Genomic DNA, 27,162 nt, shown 5'->3' with positions numbered 1-27,162 from the left:
AAACTTCTCAACCAGCAGCCTCAAAAACTCTGTACAAGTATACGTAATGGGGCAGCTGATTTACTCAGGAAGAAATACGGGTACTGTGCTGATGACTTTGAGGGGAAGGGGGCTGACCAGCTTCCCCTCATCGACCCTATGACTATGCCATTGACTTGGTGCCAGGGGCACCTCTGCCTGTGGGGTGCTTATACCTAATGTCAGAACCGGAACTGGAAGCCTTGCAGGATTTCCTTGCCAAGAACCTGGGACCTTCAAACTGTCCACATCCCCGCTGTCAGCCCCAGTGCTCTTTCTAAAAAAGAAGAGCGGGAGCTTCGCTTCTGCAATGACTACAGGGCATTGAATAAAGTCACCACCCGAGACCAGCACCCTCTGCCATTGATCCCCAAACTCCTAGACCACCTTAAGAAGGCCCAGATCTACACCAAGCTGGATCTCTGAGGTGCCTACAACCTAGTACGTATACGGTCAGGAGACAAATGGAAAATGGTTTTGGAACTCAATATGGTCAGTACGAGTACCTCATGATGCCATTCAATCTGACCAATGCCCCCGCAGTCTTCCAGAGGCTGATGAACGACATATTCCGGTACGTGCTCGACAGCTTTGCAATCATTTCTTTGGATGACATTTTGATTTACTCCAAGAGCCCGCTGAGCCTATCCTGCCACCTTTAGTCTTTGCTGCCACCTTGACCCACCCGACCATGATATCTGCGCCAGCCAGGCCAATGACCCTTGGGCCCAATGGCGCCTCCAGGAACTCCAAGAAGGCCCAACCGGGAACTCTCTGCTCAAGATGGCCTCCTGCTCCACTGCGAGCGCCTCTACATGGTGCTGAGGCCCCTTTGGGCCGAGGTGCTATGCCTCACCTATGACTCTTTACTGGCTGGACACTTTGGCCAGCACAAGACGACACATCTGCTGATGCGGGAATTCTGCTGGCCCCATTTCTGCTCTGACGTCGCCTGGTCTGTCAGCTCCTGTGAAGTTTGCCACCGAGCCAAAGACATTCCAGATAAGCCCTCAAAGCTGCTAAACTCCTTGCCCATGCCCCCAGGGCCTTGGGATACCATCTCCTTTGACTTCATCACTGAACTGTCCCGGTCCAAGGGCCATACTGCATCCTGGTTTGAAGTGGGCCATCTTTTCACCAAGATGGCCCACTTCAAACCATGCCCAAAACTTCCCACCACTCAGGAGACCACCCACCTATGCCTCCACCACATCTTCTGGCTGCATGGGCTAGCGGCCCACCTAATCTTGAATAGGGGAGTCACAGTTCTCCTCACACTTCTGGCAGGCCCTGCACTCGAGTCTGGGCACCCAAGTTCACCTATCAACAGCATACCATCCACAGACAGACAGGCAGACAGAGTGAACCAATGCCATGCTTGAACAATACCTCCGTTGCTACTCCTTCTCCAGAAGGATGACTGGACCACCCTGCTGTTCCGGCCAATAGTGTGCACTATAACCATGTTGTGCACTCATCCACACAACTAGTCCCGTTCACCGCAACCTACAGGTACCACCCCCAATCCTTCCTGTCCTGCCATCCACAAATGTTCCTGCAGCTGATGTCCACCTGCAGGAGCTCCATGCATTTCAGGACCTGCTCTGGGTACAGCTCCAGTGGGCCAAGAAGTCTACAAGACAGCAGCCAACCGGAAATGACCGGAAGGCCCACCAAACAGACTGGGAAACCACGTCCGGCTCTCCACCCACTACCTGCGTTGGCCCAGCCGCTCGCACAAGTTGGATGCTCACTTTGCTGTACCCTACCGTGTCATGGAGAAGATCAACCCCATCACTTTCCGGCTCCAGCTGCCACTCACCCTTTGTATTCACCTGGTCTTTCACCAATCCCTGTTTGTGACTGCAGCACCTACTGACCCCGCTCAACCACCACCTCCGCTGGTGCTGATCAACGATGAGGAGGAGTATGAGGTCCACCAGATCCTGGACTCCCGACTGCACCAGGGTGGCCTCCAGTACCTCATCAACTGGGAAGGGTATGGCCCCAAAGACTGATCCTGGGAGCCAGCTGACAATCTCCATTCCCCAGACATGGTGCAGCAGTTCCACAATGCCTACCCGGACAAACCTGGCCCTTCTGCCAGTGGGGGGGGGGGCCTCGGAGGGATAGTATCTTGGGCTTTGATGAAGGGCATGGCCAGGCAGAGCTGACAGGGTTAATAGACTCAGCAGAGCCGGCAGCTGGCCCCTCTCATGACTTGACTGATTTATTGCTGCTGGCCGCTGCATACTTGACACCTGGCTCTGTGGCTGACAAAGAACAAGAGTCAGACACACACCCTAGTTTGCCACCTCGCCTCACTCGTATGCAGGATAGGCTACGCCAAGATATAGAGAGCAGACAAAAAGAGGCCAGGCAGCGCACTAGGCATTCCGTTAGCCCAGAGCTATAGAAACGCCAGGCCAGCCCTACTGTTTGCTAATTGGGAACAGCAGCAGCAGGCTGTATAAGCCCCTGCTTTGGGCCGCATTCTCTGTGGAAGCAACGAGTCGATTCAGTGATTTGCGACCACTCCAGCTCCCGTTCCTTGGCTCTGTTCCTGCTCTGACTTCCTTAGTTTCCTGACTCCTGGCTTGACCGACCTTGCTCTTGGACTGTGATTTAAACTTGACTTTTGGTTCCTGCAATGCTTCCCCAGCTCTGACATGGACTACACTCGGACTGCTCCCCTGCCTGCACCCCAGCGCATGACATGAGGCTTGCATGCTTGTACATAATTGAAATCACTTGAGTAAAAGATGCTGAGCACTACTCTGGGAGTCCTTGTTCTTTCCACCGAACCCATTATTTAACACCCTCCCTGTATCTCTATCCCAAGGCAGGCTTCCAGGGCTAAATTTCTGAGCGTTGTGCCGCTGCTGGGAAAAAGCACAAATATCTTTTCACATCTAGCCCACTCCCGTCTCCCAACACACGTCTCCTAATCTAATTTGCACACTTAGGGTGTGATCAGATGAGCTGTTTGGTTCATTCTCATTGCTGTTCCCTCGTGGATTTGAAATGCACAATCGGAAAGCAACATCTGTTTCCTGTTCCCCAGACATCCGTCTTCTGTACTCACCCCTCTTTTAGCACCAATTCCTCTACACTAGGAAACACCCATGGCATAGGGATCTATGGCACCTTTTCCAATGTCTGAACTTCCTACTGTGCAATCGAGCCGCAATGGAAGGGAAGCATCTCTTCCTATTCTGCACCATCCCCCCCCCCACTCAGTGATATGCACATAACCCCAAAAACACCGCTTAGATTTTAATGCACATCTGTGTGCTCCAGTGCAGTTTTATTTTGCGGAGGAATCGGGAGCCCCAGGGGGGTGGTTGCCAGGGATAATCTCAAGGAAAACTGCCCTTTCTGTTGTATATAGAATCATAGAGTTGGAAGGTGCCATACAGGCCACCTAGTCCAACCCCCTGCTCAATGCAGGATCAGCCTACAGCATCCCTGACCAGTGTTCATCCAGCTGCTGCTTAAAGATTGCCACTGAAGGGGAGCTCACCACCTCCCTCGGTAGTTGATTCCACTATCGAACAACTCTTACTGTAAGAAAGGTTTTCCTAATATCCAACCGGTACCTTCCCACTCTTAATTTAAACCCATTATTACGAGTCCTTTCCTCTGCTGTGGACAGCTTTCTACCCTCCTCTAAGTGACAACCTTTCAAATACTTATAGAAAGCAATCGTGTCTCCCCTCAACCTCCTCTTTTCCAGACTGGACATTCTCCAGTCCCTCAGCCTTTCCACATAGGGCTTGATCTCCAGGCCCCTGATCATCGTTGTCGCTCTCCTTTGCACCTGCTATATTCTGTCCACATCCTTCTTGAAGTGAGGCCTCCAGAACTGCACACAATACTCCAGGTGTGGCCTGACCAATGCAGTGTACAGCAGAACGAGGCCATCTTGCAGTCTGGAAGTTATACTTCCGCTGATACGCTCCAAGATGGCATTTGCCTTTTTTGTCACTGCATCAAAATGGCTGTTCATATTATGGTCCACCCGTACCCCCAAGATCTTGTTCACACACACTGCTACCCAGAAGTGTATCCCCCATCCAGTATGTGTGCTTCTCATTTTTGTTGCCAAGATGTAGAACTGGGCACTTATCCTTGTTAAATTGCATCTTGTCCATTTCCACCCACTTTTCTAGCATGGTCAGATATCATTGAATTCTAACTCTATCTTCCATACCATACCAAACCTTTAATGGCATAATAGATTCAGATAAAAATACACAGAATATAAAAATTTAAACATTGGAGATAAAATCAAAATAAAACCAAGCTTACAGATACAATCAAACATGGTCAGAATTAAATTTAAGGATGTCAGCCAGAAATTTTGCACAGCCTCACTAACCACCCCCTCAGTATCACTCAATAAATAATAACAGGGTGGCAGAATAGACAAATCTGGAGAAAAAGAAAGCTTGCCAAATAAATCTTTACGGAGGTTATGGTAAAAAGAACAATCAAGCATATATGCTGGATTGAGTCAGGGGTATTCGCTCCACAGGAGCAAAGTCTGTCGGCTAAAGGGACTCGCTGATATCTCCCTTGTAAAACTTTGGAGGGAAACGCGTTTAGTCTGGCCAACATAAATGCCCTGCGATGACTTGGAGTGGTTAGGTCTGATAGATAATTGGGCATTTTGCCACAAAAAGCATAAAGACCTAAGGAAGCTGGAGAGCAAGTATAAGGGAGAGTTGGCCGTAATTTCGTTTCCTCCAATTCCCACAGTCTCAGTTTAATACATCTGAAGATATATGACTCTTCAGAGGTAGAAAAATCATCTACCTCTAACCCCAATTGATTGAGTTTAGACAGAAGCACTGCTGTCCAGGACGAAATATATGGGTCTCTTTTCATACAATCAAGAAGGCTGTTGGGATCTGTTCTAAAATGAATTTTGAGCCAGAATTTAAACACTGCAATCCAGGCTTTTGTCTCCACCAAAGACTGACCCACTTCAGAGCAGAGAGCAAAGTAGGACACACATTTTGGCAAACCAAGAATTTGTCTAAAGAATGAGGCTTGAATGCCCTCCACTTTCCTGGTAAAAGCTGAGATCCATATAGGGATACCATAGAGGATTTGGGCAAGCGTTTTGGCTTTGAATACTTTAATAGCTGCTGAACTAGTTGGTTGCCCCTTGCAAAGAAAAACTGTTTAATTTGAGCAGCTGAACACTTAGCCAAGTTGATGGTGTTGTTACGATGTGAAACCCAGCTTAACTTGTGGTTAAAAGTGATCCCCAAGTATTTAAAATTTTTTGTTTGCTCGATTGTTGAATTGCCAATAAACCATCTCTGTGGGCCCCAGCAATTTGAAAAGACAACTACTTTAGATTTGGTATAATTGATAGTAAGTGAATTACAATACAGTAGTCGTAAAAGGCGTTCAAATACCTTTGCAGGCCCACTCTTGTACAAGAGAGGATGGTAGTGTCATCGGCATAAAGTAATAAGGGGACCGCTCGGCCTGCAAGTTTAGGCGGATGACCATTGATAGGGGTCAAAAATTGTGCCAGGTCAGTTAAAAATAAATTAAAAGATGTGGAGCCAGCACACAACCTTGTTTTACCCCCTTTAACACTGGGATTTTACTAGTCAAGTCACCGCTAGAAGAAAATTTCACTTGGCAAAAGGTATTAGAATGAAGTTTCCTCAAGAGAAACAGCAAACGAGGGTCCATTCTATCTTCCAATTTGGTGTCATCTGCAAATTTAATGAGCAGCCCCTCCACATCCTCATCCAGATCATTGATAAAAATATGGAAAAAGTACAAGGTCTTGACATTTTCAGTGAGTTATCTACCACGACCCCAAGATCTCTCTCTTAGTCAGTTTCTGCCAGTTCACACCCCACCAAATTGTATTTATAGCTAGGATTTTTGGTCTCAATGTACATTACTTTGCACTTGGCCACATTGAACCTCATCTGCCACGTTGATGCCCACTTCGCCCAGCCTCGACAGATCCCTTTGGAGCACTTCACAATCTTCTCTGGTTTTCACCACCACAAACAATTTAGTGTCATCTGCAAACGTAGCCACTTCACTGCTTACTCCCAACTCCAAATCATTAATGAACAAGTTAAAAAGCATGGACCCAGTACTGAGCCCTGCGGCACCTCACTGCTTACCATCCTCCAATGCAGTGTACTGTGAAAATTGCCCATTTATATTCACTCTCGGCTTCCTATTAACTAGCCAGTTTTTGACCCACAAGAGGACCTGGCCTTTTACTCCATGACTCTCAAGCTTACTAAGGAGCCTTTGATTTCCTTGATCCAGTAAGCTCATCACTCGATCAAAGAAGGAAATGAGGTTGGTCTAGCAGGACCTGTTAGGGACAAATCTGTGCTGACTTCTCCAGATCATCAAATTGTCCTTTTTTGGAGCTTGCAGATTGAAAATCTGTTCCAGCATCTTCCCTGGGACAAAGGTCAGACTGACTGACCTGTACTTTCCTGGGTCATCCCTCCTCCCTTTTTTGAAGATTGGGATGACATAAGCCCTCCTCCAGCCTTGTGGCACAACTCCTGTACCCTCCAAGAGGTCTGAAGGTGACTGACAAAGGGTCTGGAAAGTTCTTTGAGCACTCTTGGCTGCATAGCATCTAGCCCAGGGAATTTGTACTCATTCAATGCAGCCGGGTGCTTCTCAGCTACCAGTCTGTCATAAGAACATAAGAGAAGCCATGTTGGATCAGGCCAATGACCCATCCAGTCCAACTCTCTGTGTCACACAGTGGCCAAAATGTGTGTGTATATAAATACATACACACACAAACACATACTGTGGCTAATAGCCACTGATGGACCTGTGCTCCATATTTTTACCCAATCCCCTCTTGAAGCTGGCTATGCTCGTAGCCACCACCACCTCCTGTGGCAGTGAATGCCACATGTTAATCACCCTTTGGGTGAAGAAGTACTTCGTTTTAACCTGACTGCTCGGCAATTTCATTGAATGTCCACGAGTTCTTGTATTGTGAAAAAGGGAGAAAAGTACTTCTTTCTCTTTCTCCATCCCATGCACAATCTTGTAAACCTGTATCATGTCACCCTGCAGTCGACGTTTCTCCTAAAGAGCCCCAAGCGTTTTAACCTTTCTTCATAGAGAAAGTGTGCCAAACCTTTAATCATTCTAGTTGCCCTTTTCTGCACTTTTTCCAATGCTATAATATTCTTTTTGAGGTGCAGTGACCAGAATTGTACACAGTATTCCAAATGAGACCGCACCATCGATTATGATACTGACTGATTTGTTTTCAATTCCCTTCCTAATAATTCCCAGCATGGCGTTGGCCTTTTTTATTGCAATTGCACACTGTCTTGACATTTTCAGTGAGTTATCTACCACGACCCCAAGATCTCTCTCTTGGTCAGTCTCTGCCAGTTCACACCCCATCAACTTGTATTTGTAGCTGGGATCCTTGGCCCCAATGTGCATTACTTTGCACTTGTCCACACTGAACCTCATATGCCACGTTGACACCCACTCACCCAGCCTCAACAAATCTTTTTGGAGTGCCTCGCAATCCTCTCTGGTTTTCACCACCATGAACAATTTAGTGTCATCTGCAAACTTGGCCACTTCACTGCTTACTCCCAACTCCAAATCATTAATGAACAAGTTAAAGAGCATGGGACCCAGCACTGAGCCCTCCGGTACCCCACAGCTTACCATCCTCCACTGCAAAGACTGCCCATTTATACTCACTCTCTGCTTCCTATTCATGAGCCAGTTTTTGATCCACAAGAGGACCTGTCCTTTTACTCCATAACTCTCGAGCTTACTAAGGAGCCTTTGATGAGGAACTTTATCAAAAGCTTTCTGGAAGTCAAGGTAAACAACATCTATTGGGTCCCCTTTGTCCACATGTTTGTTCACCCCCTCAAAGACCTATGATATTAACTGACAATGTAAAATATCCTGGATGAAAAATGTATCCATAGGCCGCCGGTTTTTACTCTATCTTGTTTTTTACTGAATTATGGTTTAATGGTATTTTAATTGTTTAAACTGAAATTGTTTTAATTATTGTGTTGTAAGCCGCCCTGAGACACCTAGGTGAGAAGGGCGGGGTATAAATCTTAAAATAAATAAATAAATAAATAAAGAACTGTAACAGGTTAGTGAGGCAAGATCTTCCCTTACAAAACCCATGCTGAGTCTTCCTCAATAACTTGTGTTCATCAATGTGCCTACTCATTCTGTCCGTGATAATGGTTTCTACCAACTGGGAGGGCCGGGTCTAATGAAGCCAAAGGTGCGAGGCTTCAGGTGTCTATGTACCAATGCCCAAAGCTCGGGCAATAAGAAGGAAGACCTTAAGCTTCTAATGCAGACGGTGCGATATGATTTAGTAGGCATTACAGAGACTCGGCGAGATGATTCCCGTGACTAGAACGTAGTAGTGAATGGATACAAGTTGTTCAAGAAAAAACGAAAGGGTCGAAGAGGAGACGGAGTGGTGTTGTATATGAGGAGAGGGTTGGTTTGTCAGGAAATACTGGAGGAGGAGGGTGGCAGCCCAGTGAAAAGTGTCTGGGTGAGGATGAGGGAAGGAAGGACAAAAAGTATTGTGGTCGGAGTCTGCTACAAATCTCCTGACCAGGATGAGGTGAATGCTGCCCTCCTTGAACAGCTTGACAGGGTATCCAAACAGCATCCTCCTTGAACAGCTTGACAGGGTATCCAAACAGCATGACCTGGTAGTTACGGGTGACTTCAACTTCCCTGATGTGTGCTGAGAGACAAACTCTGCAAAGAGGCCACAGTCATGCACATCCCTGACCTGTCTGGCTGACAACTTCCTTCACCGAACAGTGGAGGAAGCTATGAGGGACTCGGCCACACTTGACTTAACCAACAGGCAAGTGATGGTCGATGGGGTGAAGGTGGTGGGGACCTTAGGGGGAAGTGACCATGTCCTGCTAGAATTCCAAGAAATTTCTTAGCCACATGTATATAAGATTTCAGTAGGGCAAACTTCAATAAACTCAGAGGCATTACGAGAATTATTCCAGGGGCAAGATTGCTGGAAAGGAAAGGAACAAGCGAGGAGTGGCCTCTCCTAAAACAGGAGTTCTTGCAAGCTCAGGCCATCACTATCCCAACAAGAAGGAAACGTGGGAGGAGATCAAAAAAAGCCAATGCGGATGAACAGAGAACTCCAATGTCTGCTAAGGGAGAAAAAGGAAACGTTCAAGAAACGGAGGCAAGCACTTAGCTCTAAAGAAGAGTATCTGTGGGTTCCTAGGAACCGTAGGTCAGCCATCAGAGTTAGAACAGCTTTGAAATTGTCCTTAGTCAGGCTTCCCTATCAAGGCCATGTTCCTCAACCTTGGTCATGTCGCAGGCTTCCTGAGGCAGGAAAACATTAAAATGGCAGCAGTTCATGGAGTTTCTTGGCAGCATGATGAAACCCTGGACTTTTTAGCAGTATGGGGCAAAAAGAATGTCCAGGAGTCCCTCACGCAGAGCCACCATGGTGCCTGGTGATTGGCATGCACATTTATGTGTATGTGCAATGGAGAAGGTTTAGTTTAGTTTATTTACGATTTATATCCCGCCCTTCCCACCGAGGTGGCTCAGGGCGGCTCACAGCACATAAAATCTAACATAAAAAATATTAAGTTTAAACATTTTACACAGTTAAAAACATTAAAACATAGCAGAAATCTAATAGAACTACACTCATTTTCCTATGCCGGTTAGTTATAAGCCAGCCAGAAGAGGGTTGTCTTACAGGCCCTGCAGAACTACGCAAGGTCCCACAGGGCCCTCACTTCCTCCAGCAGCTGGTTCCACCAGGAAGGGGCCATTACGGAGAAAGCCCTGTCCCTGGTAGATTTCAGGCGGGCTTCCTTTGGCCCGGGGACAACGAGAAGATTTTGGGTTCCCGATCTCAGTACTCTCTGGGGAACATGTGGCACACAACCAGCTGACAACACGCTCTGTGGCTGGTGTGCAGCAAACATCTGGACAGTCCTTAACAAGGTGAGCATACAGTGAGGAAGGTAACGGGGATGTCTGAACATTCCTCTAAAAGAACAGATCAAATTAGAGGCGCAATGGTGAGCACGTCATCTGACCACACCCTAGATCTTGCAATAAAAAAATCGTTTGCAAGACTCAGAGTCTTGGGAAAATCTGCAGACAGCCTTTAGTACGCAGAAGAGGGCTGCTAGTCTCGCAGCCCACGTGCTTCTATTTAACTGCAAAAGCTAGGCTCAGAAGTAGCCATCCCACCAAGCTGTTCCCATTGCTGAGCGAGCGCTGCCCCCCAACATCTCGCAGAAGCAGCCAAAGTTATGCTTCGCGAGTGTGAAATGCCGCGTTCCCTTTTTTCTTTTAAGAAAAAGAAATGTTCAGAACCAGTAAACGGCTTCCAAAGGTGTGAAGTGAAGCAGGTTGAAATTTGCAAGAGGCCATGTGGCTGAAGAAATAAGGAGGCGGGGGGGGGGGGAGTCGCTCCTTCCTTGTCCCCTGGCGCCCTCTGTGGACAAAGAGCAGAAAGGCGCCGGCTCAACCCCAGACGTCAACGAGACGCCTACGAAGCACAAACAAGGCTTCAAACGTGAGACTCTGCGGCGCGCGAATGTTTTCTGGCTATCTGTGAGCCTCTTTGTTGGTGGCCGGCTGCAGCTCCACGGCCCGCGTTGCCAGACAAAATAAGAAACGGCTTTCTTTCTTTCTTTTTTTTTGGCACGCGTGATCCTTAATAGGGTATCTGTTCGGCTAAGGGGAGCCAAAGGCAGCCACTCGCGGTGCGGAACAACCGCTCGAAGCTGCGGCAATTGAACTCTTGGGCTTCGGCTACGGTTTGGAGCAGTGTCGCCAAGCACGTTCCCGCCCCTCCTTTTTTCCCCCCTCCTCCCGGGGAGCGCTCTGCAACATTCGTTTCGCCGCCCGTGGTTTCTCGCGCTACAAACTTGCGGCTCCTTTCCCGGGGAAGAGAGAGAGAGAGAGAGAGGGAGAGCCCCGCCAATCCCCAAAATGGGGCGATCCTGCGGCTAAACGCGCCCCCGGCCGGGGAGAGGCGCGGATGCGGCATCCCCGCATCGCCAGCGAGCGAACGATGGTCCGGGCGAGCCTCCGCGGTTCCGCTCACCCCTGAGACTAGAGCAGCTCTGAACCGAGCTGCGAAAGAGCGATTTTTATTTTATTTTATTTTATTTGGGGGGGGGGACACGCTTGCAAGTTTGCCATCCTGCAAAAACGCGCGCGTTTCCTTCTCCCCCCTTTTTTTTTGCGACGCGTTCACGGGATCAGTTTCACGCCGCCGCCTTGTCGCAAGGGGAGCTCGGGCTCGCACACGGGGGGGGGGCGAGAGGATGTGGCCAAATCGATCGGGCCCGTCTCCTGCCAGGGGGGACGGCGATCAATGGCGGCGGGCTGGCTGGCTCGGTGCTTTCCCGCCCGCGACACCCTCCCTACCCCACCCCACCCCTCCGACTCCGGCTTCAGACGCAGCGTCTCGACACTGCGAAGAATGACCCTTTTTTTTTTGCTTTGCTTTGCTGCACGCCGCCCAGGAGAGAAAGACGCGCCTCGGAATTCCCGCCCTGCGCCCGAAGAAGTCTCCCCCCCTCTCCTCCTCCTCCCGCTTCCAGCGCGCGTTCCGCTTCTGCCTATGCAAATCCGCCTCCTCCGGATTGGTTGGCGCGAGCGATCCCGTTCGAAAAGCCGCCCCTCTCATTGGGCCGCGCCGATCAAAGAACCCGCCTCTCTCTTTCCTCCTCCCCCCCCCTCCCTCCCGCCGCATGGAACACAGTGCTGGGAATTTTCGCAGACGTGTAACTCTGCGCGTCTCTTACTATAAGCAAAATAGTGCCGAGCCGCCCGCCCCCCCTTTCCCCCTTGTCTCGGCAACGGGGCGAGGTTCCGCAGTCCCCCAGCTGGGAGTCTTCCCGGCTCTCTTTAGAGCGGGAGGAGGGGCGGGGGGGGGGGGAACGAGCGCTCCGAGCCTCGCAGCCTCGCCGCCGCCCGCGGAGGGATATCTCCGGGTTGAGCGTGCGCGCGCTTCTTTTTTTTTCCCCCCTTTCCTCCCCGCACCAAAATATTGAGAGTTAAGAGGCGGCGCAGCTGTGCAATTGAGCTCAGAAGAGAGCGGTGCCGGGCGGAGGTTGTCGCTGCTGCTGCTGCTGCTGCTGCTGTTCCGGGGCTTCCGCCTTACTGCGGCGCTGGATTTCATTGACGCCGACCCCGCCGGCAGCTTCCGAGAGGGGTGGATTTTATCCGGCAGGAGCCAGCCTTGACTTGGGAAAAAGACGGCACTGCGGCTTGCCTGCAGGGAGCGAGAGCCCAAGCTTCTGGTCGCCCTTTCCGTGCAAAACCTTGGCTTCTTCCGAAAGACAGCTTTTTTTTTTTTCTCTCGTCGCATTCCGGGATCTTTTTCTTTTTTAATTTTGGGGGTTGCTCGATTCTGCAAGTCCGTCTCTTTATCTTTGGAGGAGAGAAAACAAAAAATTTGATCCGCGTTCGACGCCTGGTGGGAGGGGAAGCCAAGGAGAGGGGGGGGGGAGCCGCCGCTTCCCGAAGCTCCCTCCTCCTTGCCGGGCTCGGGCTGGATCCCGCGCCTCTGGTTTTGGCGACGCTGCCGCCCGTCGGCAGGTGATCTTGACATCGATCGGCCGCGAATCGACTGATTCCAGAGGGATTCCGAGCTCGAGCGTCGGACCTTTTTTTTTTTTTTGGAGGGGGGGGCTTTGGATCAGCCGTCGCCGCTTGGAGGATGTTACTTTCCAAGTTCGGCTCGCTAGCTCACCTTTGCAACCCGACCAGTATGGATCACCTGCCGGTGAAGATCCTCCAGCCAGGTAAACAAGTCGTGACATTTCTTGGGGGGGGGGAGAAGGATGACGGGGTGGGGACGGTGTTGGGGAGGGGGGGGCGCTTCTTGCGCCCACCGCAGCCCGAAGGAAGGTGGGGTCTCTTCGCAAAAGCGGGCGCCGCGGCTTGGATTGCAAAGCCCCTCTGGAGGAAAAAGGGTGCCGGGGGCGCTGCCGTCGCGCGCGTCGGGGCGTTGCAAAGATTGAGGCTGAAAGGGAAATGCCCCTTTTTATTTGTCGCAGCCGAGGTCTTGTTTTGCATCCCGCCTCCTCATCTCACACCTTCGGTGGTTATTTGGAATTTAAAATAACGATTGCATTGGATCCGAACGAATACTGCCCCCCCCCGCCGCCCCCCCGATTTCCACCGCTGTCACCTCGTCGCTTCCTGTGCGAGAAGTCGGTCCCGACTCCTTTTTCTTTTTTTCCCCCCCCCCCCTTTCTTCTTGCCTAGTGAAAGCCGAGAAGGAACCGTTCGATAAAATCTATCAAGTGGGCTCCGTGCTCGGCAGCGGGGGATTCGGCACCGTCTATGCCGGGAACAGGATCGCGGATGGCTTGCCGGTAAGAGGGGGCTCCTGGGCCCGACGGCGCCCTCCCCTTCTCCGGCCACGAGGCTATTGTTGCTTCCCCCCCACACACCTTTTCCTTGTGGGGCTGGAGAGTCCAGAAACCCGAGCTCTGCTTCCAGCCCCCCCCCCCCCCCCCCCCCCAGATCCCCTGGCTCTTTGCGACCTGCCCAGCCACTCCCCAGGCTGCTTTCTTCACTGCCTGTTTCTCCTTGCTTTCTTCCAGGTGGCAGTGAAGCATGTGGTCAAGGAGAGAGTGACAGAGTGGGGCACGATTGTAAGTATCCCGTGGGGGGCCAACACGTTTCACGGGAATGCCCCTGTCTGGGTGAATAACGGTGGGGCGACTATTGTTTGGGTGGGTTCCTTTGCCCTCCGTTCTGTTGTCCCCCCGGCCTCTGTTATTGTTGACATCGGGGAGGATTTGGCAGGGTTTCTTCTCCCCGCATGCCCTCCCCCTTGGACTGCGGCAGCAGAGACACCCAGTGGAGTGACTGTGGACTTCCCCGGCACTCCTGCACCCCCCGCCCCCCCACTGCTGGAGATTCCATTTGCAAAAGACATGTGAATTGTTTTCAAATGGGTTGAGGGGGAGTCCCTGTCTGTGCTTGGTATTGGCAAAGCTTCATCGTGGTTTTCTTTTTTTCCTCTCCTCCCCGGGCAGGGTGGAGTCATGGTGCCCTTGGAGATAGTCCTGTTGAAGAAAGTGGGGTCCGGCTTCCGAGGGGTCATCAAGCTGCTGGACTGGTACGAGAGGCCGGACGGCTACCTCATCATCATGGAGCGGCCGGACCTGGTGAAAGATCTCTTTGACTTCATCACTGAGAAGGGTGCCCTGGATGAGGAGACGGCCCGGGGTTTTTTCCGCCAAGTCTTAGAGGCGGTGCGCCATTGCTACAACTGCAGCGTGGTACATAGGGACATCAAAGACGAAAACCTCCTGGTGGATCTCCGGACAGGCGAGCTGAAGCTGATCGATTTTGGGTCCGGGGCGATCCTTAAGGACACTGTTTACACTGATTTTGATGGTGAGTAGCCCCTCCCGTCCTCAAAGCGTGTGCGTGGCGGTGAGTGGTGGAAAGCTCTTCGCCATGAAAACGCTTCCACTGACGCATCCCCCGCCCCTGCGTCACATTTATGACACCTACGATTAACAAAAGATATTTCTGCTGCCACAGCCAGTGACGGATCTGCTGGTAATTAAATCCTTTGCACTGGAGGAGGTTCGGGGGCATCACAGCGATGACACGGCAGTTTATATTTTCCCTGCCTTGTGTGGGGGGGGGGAGGCATTTTCCTAGAGGGCGATGTGTTTGTAGTCGACTCAAGCTCTAGCATAGTTCCCATCTGCTTCTCCATGTATAGTATAATTTTGTACTGTATTCTGATTTTCCCTTTCTTTGGTTTCTCTTTATTTATTTATTTTCCTCCTTGAAACCTTGCACTGCAGATTGGGGTGGAGGGTAGGAGAAATAACCTTTCCTGATTTGGAAAGGCTTGATTCAGAACATCAGTATTCAAAATGTCTTTTTTTTTGTTCTGTGAAATCTGTGATGTGCTTTTCGCCCCCGGGGACAGTAGGATTTTCTTCCTTTCAAGGTGAATGTGATTGATGTAAATGAGGGACCTTCTCCCCTCCTTCCCTAGTCAGCTGCGACATTTAACATCTGTTTGTTGTGAAACCAGAGCCTCCTAGCCATGTGACCTTCCACATCACAAATTCCAGGTTTTTTTTTATTTGGTATCCAAGTAACAGCTCAGTGCAGAGGGAGGGCAGTTGCTAACAGCTGCTGTTGTACAAGAGGCAGATTTCACTGACTACGCTTGTATATTACCCTGACGGAGGGGAGGGAGTGGTGGATTTAACGTGCTTCTGGAAGCAGCAAAAGCTGATTAGTCAAAGATAGTAACTAAGACCTGAGTTTCACCTTCGCTGCCACCCCCTTTCTCGTCCTCTCTTTGTCCTTTTGTGTCTATTTTTGGTGTGGTGCTGCAGACGCCACGTGGTCAGGGAGGAGGGAGCTTTATGTTAGTAAACAGTCAGCTGACAGGAGCGGTGTGGTTCACTGCAACAGAATAGCACAGCAGCAGGAGCCAAATTAAAGCATGATATAATCCCAGGGGTGACTTGAGGTTCTAGATTTTTCTTGGATATATTTTGTGCATTTTTGGGTGGCGGGAGGGGCCGTAAATAAGCATGTGTGTGTGTGTGTGTGTGTTTTAAAGAAGAAAACGCCCCCTGTAATGCTAGCATAACCTTGAGGCAAGGTTCTACTTGGCTAATGTCAGGGCTCTTCTGTTTCAGGGACGCGTGTGTACAGTCCTCCGGAATGGATTCGCTATCACAGATACCATGGCAGATCAGCAACTGTGTGGTCTTTGGGCGTCCTCTTGTATGACATGGTCTGTGGAGACATCCCTTTTGAACAGGATGAGGAGATCTTGAGGGGACGGTTATACTTCCGAAGACGAATTTCACCCGGTAAGCTGTGACACTGAAGTTGCCATGTTGCTCGTTAGGCCCACCCCCTCCCTCCTTTTCTACCAGCGTTTGTCTTTTGTCCCCCCCCCCCCCTCCAACCTTGTTCTAATCTGCTTTCTCCATATATTTTAGAATGCCAACAACTGATCAAATGGTGCCTTTCCCTGAGGCCTTCGGACAGACCGACACTTGAGCAGATTTTTGACCACCCGTGGATGCACAAATCAGAAATGGTGAAGTCAGAAGACTGTGACATAAGGCTACGGACCATTGACACAGATGTGTCTAGCACAAGTTCAAGCAATGAGAGCCTGTGAAATATCAAGGACCATGCAACCGGAGGGGAGATACAAGCAGAAAAAAAAGTTACAAGACCACAGTGCTGCTGCTGCCAATATGCAGGAGGGGCTAGGAAAAAAACCGCATTCATTATTCTGTAGTTTGAATCTTTATCTGAGGGACTTGATTTTCTAAAAAAAAAAAAAAATCATTTCTCCATTTTTGACTGGTTTCTGCTTTGGAATGAGAGATTTCCTTTTGGAAATGCTGCCGTTTAGGAGTTTGCAGGCCAGTACTTAATCAAAGACTGACCTCTTTTTTTTCCTTCCTTCCTTGTTTTCTTTTTTAGATTAAGACAAAGCAGTGACCTCTTTAACATGGTAACCCTTTTTGCTCTCATAGAGCCTGGACTACATTTTTATTTGCTTTTTTGAGTGCCTTTTTGAAAGCTGCTTCAGTGGGACTTTCTTTTTTGAGCTGTGTATGTCCAAAGAAAATCCAGGACATTATAGGGTTTGTTTGGGTTTTGGTTTTTTTTTTTAAAAAAAATTGTGCTCCCTCTCTGCACTAAAAGGTGCCTGGGTGGGATAGCCAGTTCCTATGATGTCCTGGAGAACATGTTCAGTGATTGAATGAAGTAGTCCCATCCACTGGTGATGGAATACTTGAACACAGACATTTCAATTCAGCCCCCGATTTCTCCCCAGCCCTCCTTCCCCACCCTCCAAGACCACCTCTGCTGCTCCACACATTATATTTCCAATAGGCTGCACATGTCTTTCAGCTGTTTATCAGGAACACTTAACTCATGTTTCCTTTCATCATCTCTACCATTGGGCACAAAAAGCCCTTTTCTCAAATTCCTCCCAACCTGCAAGTCTTAAAAGTATGTATGGGCACAATCAATGCAATATTCAAGGACTTTGTGTGTATGTGTTTTCCATACCTGTATTATGTGTTTATGTAAATTTTGTTTTTCCTCCTCCCATCTCCCATGTATCATATGGTTTTATTTATTGTCTGAAGTTTAGTTCTCTCACAGTCTCATCTGTGGCTATTTATTTTGGCTAATTTATTTGGTTAGAATTATTCAAACATTGCTTCCCTCACCCCTTTTAAGCCTCTTATTGGGAATTATTACAGTTGGTCCAATTTTTTTCCCCCTTTGTATTCCTGTCTTTCTGTTGGTTGAAAAAGAAAAAAAGTCTGACCATACCTGTTTCTTTTTTTTCCATTTTTGGTTGGAAGATGGAAAATTGTTGTACAAAGTCTAATTTAAAGGAACTAGAATGACTTTAAAAGTTAGTTCAGTATGCCTTTTTTGTCTGGTATTATTTACATACCAGAACTGTAAAGTAATGCTGTTTGGAAGGTTTTTAAATTATTGACACTGTACAGTCTTTGTGCATTTGGCTCTGGAAGGAAGAGGGGGACAGAATCATAAACCTTAATTTATTTTAATAGCTGTGTGTTCTGTGATCTGGCTGCATTTATGCAGCTTGGATTTTGGATTTTTTTTTCCCTTCTGTTTAACAGTGTGAAATGTATGGAGATCATATTTTTTTATACAGGTATTTCAATTAAACTTTTTGTAGATAATCCATGTGATGTATTCCTTTTGATTCAACAGTACACTCCCAGCTCAATTAGCTGATTTGTACATGCTGAAGATGGTGTTTCATGTGCTAATCATCAACCACAGGATAACTGGAGTTGGCTAGAGCAACCTACAAAGGTCCTGGTAATCAGCTTGGTCCACCACACTGATTGCCTCAAGTATTGGTGTTCTCTCCCTCCATTCTTAACATGGTTTCTGACAGCTCAGTGGGACATTCTGGAACACACGTTTATAAGAAGCTGCCTTACACTGAGTTAGGCCATTCAGAGACGACTCTGTCTGGCAGTAGCTCTCCAAGGTCTCAGGTGGCTGAAAGGGATCTACTATCTGATCATTTTAACTGGGGACACTCGAGGACTAGAACTTGGTTACAGAAATAAGTATAAGAACCTCATGGACTGTATGCTAGCACATATATACCTCTTGAAGTCTACTGTTTGTCAGCAGGCTACAATACTTCTCCCTAGTGTTTTCCAAAAAGTACCAGATGTATTAGGGCAAACGAACATTTCCTTGTGGTTCTACCTGTCCAAATGTTGCTAAAAGCTAAATAAAGCACCGGTGGTATTTCCCCCACACACCCATTTGTGATTGCAAAGGAATAAATACATGGACTTAAAATAATGGCAATAGGATGCCTCTTTGTTACCGTTAAACAGTACAGTTTTGGATGATCTCAAGGCTGAAGTGGCATATCCTAGAAGTCCTTGGATAGTACCATTTCACATTGCGTGGCTGAATACTTAATGGCTCAGGCTGTAGAAAAAAATCTTAAGTCAAGTTGCAGCGGACCTACAGCAAATCGGTAGGATTTTCAAGGCCAGAGTTTATTAGAGGGGGTTTGGCATCGTCTGCCTAGCAACCCAGGACCTCCTTGTGGTCTCCATCCAGGCTAGCCTCTTCCATGTTAAAGCAGTGCCACACGCATCTGAAGCTAGTGTGTCAGGGAAGAGCCTACACAAACCTGTCGTGCTAGCTTTCCAGGTGCAAAAATAATGCTTTTTTTAAAAAAACATGGAAGAGTTCAAGCATCGCTGGAAATTCACAGGCACTGGACTATATACCTGAGACTTTATAAGGCTAATCGTTATGCGCATGCTTTCTTTTTGTGAAATCAGCAAAACCAGATTGATGCATCACTCATAAAAAAAAAAAGTTCACCAAACGCTGTCCTAGGTATTTGGCTGCATTCTGAATACACCTAGCAGGGAGTAAGCCCTACTGAGCTCAGTGCGACTTGCTCCTGAGAAAAGATACTTAGGATTGCACTGTAAATGTTAACACGAATGTCGAGTTCGCTGCCTGCGCCTTAAGAGATGCTATGAAAGAAAAAAAATTGTGGTCTCCTACCTCTTGACGACCCTTAATTCTGTGGGGTCAAGATGACTAGCACCTTAATTGCCAGCTTCCAAAACGATCAGACATTAGGAGCATAGGATGCATTATTTTCCTTTATACGGTTTTCTACTAACAACTGGGGCTAGGAGAAAAGAGTTATCAAATGTTCTTTGATAAGGGTAAGTATACAGCAGATATTAACCAGGGTAGGCAGAAGATTGCCTCCAAGCAGTTTCTCCATTCTCCCAGCCAGTTCTGTTGAGTGGAAAGCCAGAATCATACATGCATCACATTTTTCTAGGTCAGTATTAAATTACACGGTAGCTAGGGTGACGCACACACACACATCTCTAAGTGCCTGCTATTCTAGTAGCGCTCCCTCACTATTTTGAACTTGAATGGCCCTTCTAAACTTAATCCTTGTCCCCAGCCTTGTGCAAACCATTTATTTAGTGGGGAAACTATAGAGGTCTTTCTCTTACATCAAGTTGTTTGTACATTAAATTCGGCAGTGACAACTATTTCAGCAAAAAAAAAGGGTTATCTTTGCTGTCCCTAGACATTGACCAGAAAGATAGGACCTTACAGCTGCTGCTTGTAACTCCCGTTTCCAATTCTAAGAATCAGGAGAGCCAGTTTGGTGTAGTGGTTAAGTGTGCGGACTCTTATCTGGAAGAACTGGGTTTGATTCCCCACTCCTCCACTTGCACCTGCTAGCATGGCCTTGGGTCAGCCATAGCTCTGGCAGAGGTTGTCCTTGAAAGGGCAGCTGCTGGGAGAGCCCTCTCCAGCCCCACCCACCTCACAGGGTGTCTGTTGTGGGGGAGGAAGGTAAAGGAGATTGTGAGCCGCTCTGAGACTCTTCGGAGTGGAGGGCGGGATATAAATCCAATATCTTCATCTACCTCACAGGGTGTCTGTTGTGGGGGAGGAAGGGAAAGGAGATTGTGAGCCGCTCTGAGACTCTTCGGAGTGGAGGGCGGGATATAAATCCAATATCTTCATCTACCTCACAGGGTGTCTGTTGTGGGGGAGGAAGGGAAAGGAGATTGTGAGCCGCTCTGAGACTCTTCGGAGTGGAGGGCGGGATATAAATCCAATATCTTCATCTACCTCACAGGGTGTCTGTTGTGGGGGAGGAAGGTAAAGGAGATTGTGAGCCGCTCTGAGACTCTTCGGAGTGGAGGGCGGGATATAAATCCAATATCTTCATCTACCTCACAGGGTGTCTGTTGTGGGGGAGGAAGGGAAAGGAGATGGTGAGCCGCTCTGAGACTCTTTGGAGTGGAGGGCGGGATATAAATCCAATATCTTCATCTACCTCACAGGGTGTCTGTTGTGGGGGAGGAAGGTAAAGGAGATTGTGAGCCGCTCTGAGACTCTTCGGAGTGGAGGGTGGGATATAAATCCAATATCATCTTCTTTTGAGCAGGAACGCAGTTTGGGCTGGCTTGGTGTCGGGGGGGGGGTGGTCTAATATGTACATGAATTCCTGCTGGGCTTTTTTCAACCAAAAAAGCCCTATGTGAAACAGTGGTGACATCATGGGGTGTGGCTATTATGCAAACGAGTTCCTGCTGGGTTTTTTTTTGACAAAAAAAGCCCTGCCCAGAATACCAGCATAATAATTCACGGGCTGCTAAAGCTGCTAAAGTTTTAAGGAGCTAGATGTTATGGAGGAAAGCCCCCTTCCTGAAACTATGAACACATTGTTGTTCAGTTGCACAGTCGAGTCTGACTCTTTGCAACCCCATGGACAAAGTCATGCTAGGCCCTCCTGTCTTCCACCATCCTCCGAAGTCTGCTCAAATTCGTGTTTGTTTCATCAGTAACGCTGTCCAGCCATCTCATCTTTTGCCATCCCCTTCTTCTTTTGCCTTCTGTCTTTCCCAGCATCAGGGTCTTCTCCAGTGAGTGCTCCCTTCTCATTTGGTGGCCAAAGGATTTGAGCTTCAGCTTCAGCATCTGACCTTCCAGGGAACAGTCAGGGTTGAGTTCCCTTAAGACTGACTTATTTGATCTGTTTGACAGTTGCTTCTTGACCCTTATACAGGTTTCTCAGGAGACATATGAGGTGGGCTGGTACTACCATCTCTTTAAGGACTTGCCACAGTTTATTGTGATCCACACAATCAAAGGCTTTAGTGTAGTCAATGAAACAGAAATAGACATTTTTTTTTCTGATACTCCCGTGCTTTCTCCATTATCCATCGAACGTTGGCAATTTGATCTCTAGTTCCTCTACCTCTCCGAAACCCAGCTTGAACTTCTGGTAGTTCCCAATCGACATATGCTGAAGCCTAGCTTGTAGGGATCTTTAACATGACCTTGCTGGCATGTGAAATGAATGCTATAGTGCAATAGTTTGAACATTCTTTGGCATTACCCTTCTTTGGGATTGGAATATAAACTGATCTTTTCCAATCCTGTGGCCACCGTTGCGTTTTCTGAATTTGTTGACATAAGGTGTGCATCACTTTAACAGCATCATCTTTTAGGACTTTGAATAGGCTGAGAGTAATGTGACTGGCCCAAGATGCCCCAACAAGCTTCTAGGGCAGAGTGGGGATTCTAATCTGGGGCTATGATGCCCCTGTCTGACACCACTGGACCAACTACACGGTGACGGTGGCTCAGTGGTAGAGCATCTGCTTTGGAAGCAGAAGGACCCAGGTTCAATCCCTGGCATCTCCAAAAAAGGGTCCAGGCAAATAGGTGTGAAAAACCTCAGCTTGAGACCCTGGAGAGCCGCTGCCAGTCTGAGAAGACAAGACTGACTTTGATGGACCAGAGGTCTGATTCAGTATAAGGCAGCATCATGTGTTCATAAACTAAAAACATGAGTGTTCTGGGCTGGGCAGCCAGCTGTTCCCTTGCAACTTTCCCAGCAGCCTTACATGTGGATGAAGCTTTTCTGATCTGTTTATTCATATGACTAGAAGCGTTACCTTCTAGTCACATGACTAGAAGCGGAGAGCCAGTTTGGTGTAGTGGTTAAGTGTTCGGACTCTTATCTGGGAGAACCGGGTTTGATTCCCCACTCCTCCACTTGTACCTGCTGAGATGGCCTTGGGTCAGCCATAGCTCTGGCAGAGGTTGTCCTTGAAAGGGAAGCTGCTGTGAGAGCCCTTTCCAGCCCCACCCACCTCACAGGGTGTCTGTTGTGGGGGAGGAAGGTAAAGGAGATTGTGAGCCGCTCTGAGACTCTTCGGAGTGGAGGGCGGGATATAAATCCAATATCTTCTTCTTCTTCTTCTACCTACTCATTGAGTCAGGCTGTTTTGAAAGAAGAACAGCACTTAGCACCTCCTGTATACGAAAGTCTTCCCACATATTATCTTGTTATAGTCCTCACAAACAGCACTGCAAGGTAGGTAGGTATTATTATCCCCATAGCGCAAATGGGATCTGATACTGAGGGATTGTGGCTGGTTTAGGGCTAGCTCATAATTTTGTAGCAGGGGTGAAATTCTAATTGAGGACTGTATTGGTCAGTGTTGGTTTTCTTAGTTAATATATTGTTCCGGGACTGACTAGGGAGTATAAAATGCCTTCAAGGAAGGAACAGAAGGCACCATCTCTAAAACAAAAGCCTGTATCAGCCAGTCCATTTCTCCTAGGATCTATAGGAGTTACTGCGAAACTCTCCTGCTTTGAGCTAAGTGTAGTAGTACTTCTTTTCCCGCTCCAGTCCATTTTGGAAATTTTAGGTCTCCCAGCCCTACAAATTGGACACGATCCGTTTTAACCCATAATGTTGTGATGTTTAAAAAAAAAAATCTCTGACTGAAAATTTGAATCTCCACGTTCCTGCATCATCATGGGTGTGGTTTTTTTTTTTATTTCCAGTATTCTACCAGATGTGTGAAAAAAGAGCTGCCTGCAGAGAATGACTGTGCCCTGCCAATCTTCTTCATCCCACTTTTCTACTTTCGCTTAATAAAGAAATACTACAGTGTGAATCAATTAAAAGAGCCTTGAGCAAGTCTGATGGAATTTCTTCTTTCCGTGTGGTGGTTTAGCGACCTCTGTTGGCAGACACGAAGCGGGTTGTCTTCAAAAGTGAAGGCTAAGAGACTGCAGGTGCTGCTGACAGGTGCCTTTGCAAATGGAAACAGGAGCACAGATAGGCTTCTAAAATGTTCTGTTGGGTACAAAAGGATTCCATTATAAATAAATCATAGGCGACAGCACTTCAGTGCTGCTTCTAGAATTATCCAGGTGGACACCGTATACCAGCTTCATTTGTACGTCGCAGTTCCATCTGCGGGAGGAGGGGGAGGGGAGAGATGAATATGCTGCTCTAATTTTCATAATCGGTACATCTTGTTTGCTGGAAGGATTTGAATAAACTCAGTACTTCCTGTACATGCTTGTCTTGGGTACAACCATCCGCAGGGTCCCAGAAAGCTAAAAATGTAAACCCAAGGCCTGAAGTTTCAAACAGTTTGTTTCTGTGGGGTTTTTTTTCCCACATCCCCTCCTTGAGTTCTGGCCCCACACAATTTAAGCTTATCCCCCTGATTTCCACACACATTTTTGCACTTTTAGTTTTCCTTTCAATCCCCCCCCACCGACCCCCCACACACCTATTTTCCAGGTTTTTTGAGACCACTTTCACCTTGATCTTTTTCTGGAAGCTGATTCTGAGTCGGCTTTCCCCCTTCTGCATAATGTTTCAGTCAGTTTTCTTTGCCACGCCCACTCACATCCACCTCCAGCCTACTTTTTTTCAATTACTGGACATTATCATTATCAAACCAGTCCCCACCCCACCCTACCCCTGGCCCTTTGAAGACAAGTAGTTTCCTTTTTATTTTTTTTTAAATGCACTAAAATATTGATATATCGATATAAAGCACGTACAAAAAAAATAAAGGCGGAGTGTGTGACACCAACGATGGGAGCCTCTTCCCTTGAAAACCCTCCTTATTTAAGGCATGTGTGGAAGAAAATGAACTGACTCCACAGCTATGAAAATGGAGAAGGAGGGTAGATGTGCGGAAGAACTGTGCTCAAACGGATCCCATCACATTTTGATTGACTACCAAGAAAATAGGGAGTAAGTGGAGCATGTGGGAAAGCCCGGGGACTTCCAAGAATCCTTCCATGTTTAATGTGGATATTTAAAATTGTGGCACTGAAACATGATTTGATGAATCACATCCATGGTGATCATCAAGTCTGGAACGAGATTATCACCACCATTAATATAGCACCCATGGAAACAATTTATTTTATTTTTATTTATTTAAAAAAAAAAAAAAATAACTGCAAATGACAGTGCAATCCTATAGGTAGGTACTCTAGTCTAAGCCCACTGAAATGAATGGGCTTAGATTGGCATAGCTTTCTTTAGGATTGCATTGTTGGGAATCTCCTTATTTATGTTCCTTAACAAATCTCAAGAATAGTTTGATGGGAAGGATTACAATATTCTTATAAAGATCATGACTGCACCCAAGAGGGAGTTTTAGTGATATCTCACCAAAAAATTCACTAATTTAAGCACACCCAAGAAAGGTTGATTTAGTGATACCTCACCAAAAATTTGCTAATTTAAGTACACCTATGAAAGGTTCAGGATTCTACTCTGAGGATGGTTAGGGGGCAATGCAGGAGGCAACGTTCCTGAAGAAGAAGAAGATATTGGATTTATATCCCGCCCTCCACTCCAAAGAGTCTCAGAGCGGCTCACAATCTCCTTTACCTTCCTCCCCCACAACAGACACCCTGTGAGGTGGGTGGGGCGGGAGAGGGCTCTCACAGCAGCTGCCCTGTCAAGGACAACCTCTGCCAGAGCTATGGCTGACCCAAGGCCATGCTAGCAGGTGCAAGTGGAGGAGTGGGGAATCAAACCCGGTTCTCCCAGATAAGAGTCTGCACACTTAACCGCTACACCAAACTGGCTCTCCACACCAAACTGGTATGCATCTTGGTGCAGATGTTTCATTGTAGAGGGGTGATGGTGAAGGAAATGGTCTGATAGGCCAACTAAGCTGAAGGAAGTTCCAGTAGAATAAAGAAAGCTTTAAAATAAAGTGAGAATGTATCTTGCAGGAGTACTTTTGCTGTTTTGGGGAGTATCCAGAGAGCCAGTTTGGTGTGGAGAGCCAGTTTGGTGTAGTGGTTAAGTGTGCGGACTCTTATTTGGGAGAACCGAGTTTGATTCCCCACTCCTCCACTTGCACCTGCTAGAATGGCCTTGGGTCAGCCATAGCTCTGGCAGAGGTTGTCCTTGAAAGGGCAGCTGCTGTGAGAGCACTCTCCAGCCCCACCCACCTCACAGGCTGTCTGTTGTGGGGGAGGAAGGTAAAGGAGATTGTGAGCCGCTCTGAGACTCTTCGGAGTGGAGGGCGGGATATAAATCCAATATCTTCATCTACCTCACAGGGTGTCTGTTGTGGGGGAGGAAGGGAAAGGAGATTGTGAGCCGCTCTGAGACTCTTCGGAGCGGAGGGCGGGATATAAATCCAATATCTTCATCTACCTCACAGGGTGTCTGTTGTGGGGGAGGAAGGGAAAGGAGATTGATAGCCGCTCTGAGACTATTCGGAGCGGAGGGCGGGATATAAATCCAATATCTTCATCTACCTCACAGGGTGTCTGTTGTGGGGGAGGAAGGTGAAGGAGATTGTGAGCCGCTCTGAGACTCTTCGGAGCGGAGGGCGGGATATAAATCCAATATCTTCATCTTCAACATCATGCTCCATCCAAGCATGACTCAGGCAGGTCCTGTGGGGGGTATTTTTTCCCCTCCAATGTAGCAAATTAAAGGGGAAACTCCTTAAACAGAGCAAGTTTGTGATGGCTGTGTACAGAGCTTCTGTGTGGACACTTTACCCAATTTGGGGAGGTGGAGACCTAAGCCACACCTTTAAAATAACGGAGCTAAGCACTGCCTTCCCTTCCCTTTAACAGCCTGTTTACCTTTCATAGTTCAGCTATGATACAGCCAGGGGTCGTTTTGTAGAAAAATAGGTGGTGGAGCTCATCCGAGGATTGTTATGCAGCTGCACCTACTATTCAATGGACAAGGTGGGAAAGAGGAGGGTGGAACTGTCAGAAAGGTTCAGGAGCTGCACTCCTATGAGCTCCCGCTGAATCAAAGCCTGGATACAGCTTTATACCAGAGCTCAGCGGGGAGGGGGAGGGGGTTGTTGGACGATGGGGAAATAATGGAGAGACTGGACACGGGGAAAGAGAAGGGCTATCCATAGCAGCAAGTAGGATAGGGATAGGGGTGTAGATGCAATTCTATCCTCCTCACTGCTGTTTCTGCAGAAGGCAGATTTTCATACCCTCTTGTGGAAGAAGCCCAGGTCTAGTTTCAAGACAGCATCATCAATATATGTCATTCTCAATGTGGCCAGTGCAATCCATGAACAGACAAGGTTGATCTTTCCACAAACCTGAAAAACACTCCCGGTTTCAAGGAAAAAAAATAGTTCTAAATAAAATTAGGAGTTAACACCCCCAATAGAAACAACCCCTATAAGCTTTATTGAATGAATGACTTTAGTAGTTGTTGCTAGGCGACCACATATTGTTGTCACCCTTCCAGCCTTAGTTTCTTAAAAGGCAGGGGGATATGAATTTTAGGGTTACCAGCTTTCAGCTTTTAAGTAGGGCCTGGAGATCTCCAGGAATTACAAGTTATATCCAGGCTACAGATATAAATTCTGTTAAGGGGCCTTACCGTTTTTATGTTTCTGTATGCTGAAATACTTTTGTGTTTTAAGAATGCAGGGTTGAGGGATGTCTGGTGTTTGCTTCACTCTGGCTTTGCTCTGTCCATTGTAACAATCACAAGTATCTATTTATGCCCTGTGGAAGGGAGTGAAGCCGCTGTCTCAAAGCCGCTTTATCTCATCCCAGAGACAGCTCACCCTGTTTGATGTTTAGAGTATGGAAGGTGTTAGAATAATAGAATCACAGAGTTGGAAGGGATCTCCAGGGTCATCTAGTCCAACCCCCTGCACAATGCAGGAAATT

General features: G+C 47.8%; 2 protein-coding genes and 1 non-coding gene across 3 annotated transcripts in view; 2 read left to right on the top strand and 1 right to left on the bottom strand.

Moving 5' to 3' along the window:
• Positions 1-27,162, bottom strand: part of CRELD2 (cysteine rich with EGF like domains 2) — a 636,644-nt gene that overhangs the window by 160,925 nt on the left and 448,557 nt on the right. The window lies entirely within an intron of this gene.
• PIM3 (Pim-3 proto-oncogene, serine/threonine kinase) lies at positions 12,140-17,810 on the top strand. Its single transcript, XM_060244786.1, has 6 exons — positions 12,140-12,869; positions 13,336-13,445; positions 13,677-13,727; positions 14,115-14,478; positions 15,756-15,932; positions 16,065-17,810. Exons 1-6 carry the CDS (start codon positions 12,785-12,787, stop codon positions 16,247-16,249), a joined length of 972 nt encoding a protein of 323 aa, XP_060100769.1. The 5' UTR covers positions 12,140-12,784; the 3' UTR covers positions 16,250-17,810.
• Positions 21,795-21,861, top strand: TRNAP-UGG (transfer RNA proline (anticodon UGG)). Its single transcript has one exon. It is a non-coding gene; the product is annotated as a tRNA-Pro (tRNA).

Source organism: Heteronotia binoei, chromosome 8 (assembly GCF_032191835.1).
Source record: "Heteronotia binoei isolate CCM8104 ecotype False Entrance Well chromosome 8, APGP_CSIRO_Hbin_v1, whole genome shotgun sequence".
Lineage (NCBI taxonomy): Eukaryota > Metazoa > Chordata > Lepidosauria > Squamata > Gekkonidae > Heteronotia > Heteronotia binoei.
The sequence above is the reverse complement of the archived record's forward strand: the minus strand, read 5'-3'. Positions and strand labels throughout refer to the sequence as shown.

What these genes read in the sequence shown, in the direction of transcription:
- PIM3 (XM_060244786.1), top strand. Translation starts at nt 12,785, where the DNA reads ATGTTACTTTCCAAGTTCGGCTCGCTAGCTCACCTTTGCAACCCGACC. An exon ending in GGATCGCGGATGGCTTGCCG is followed by an intron (nt 13,446 to 13,676) that starts GTAAGAGGGGGC and finishes GCTTTCTTCCAG; the next exon opens with GTGGCAGTGAAGCATGTGGT. An exon ending in CCGAAGACGAATTTCACCCG is followed by an intron (nt 15,933 to 16,064) that starts GTAAGCTGTGAC and finishes CATATATTTTAG; the next exon opens with AATGCCAACAACTGATCAAA.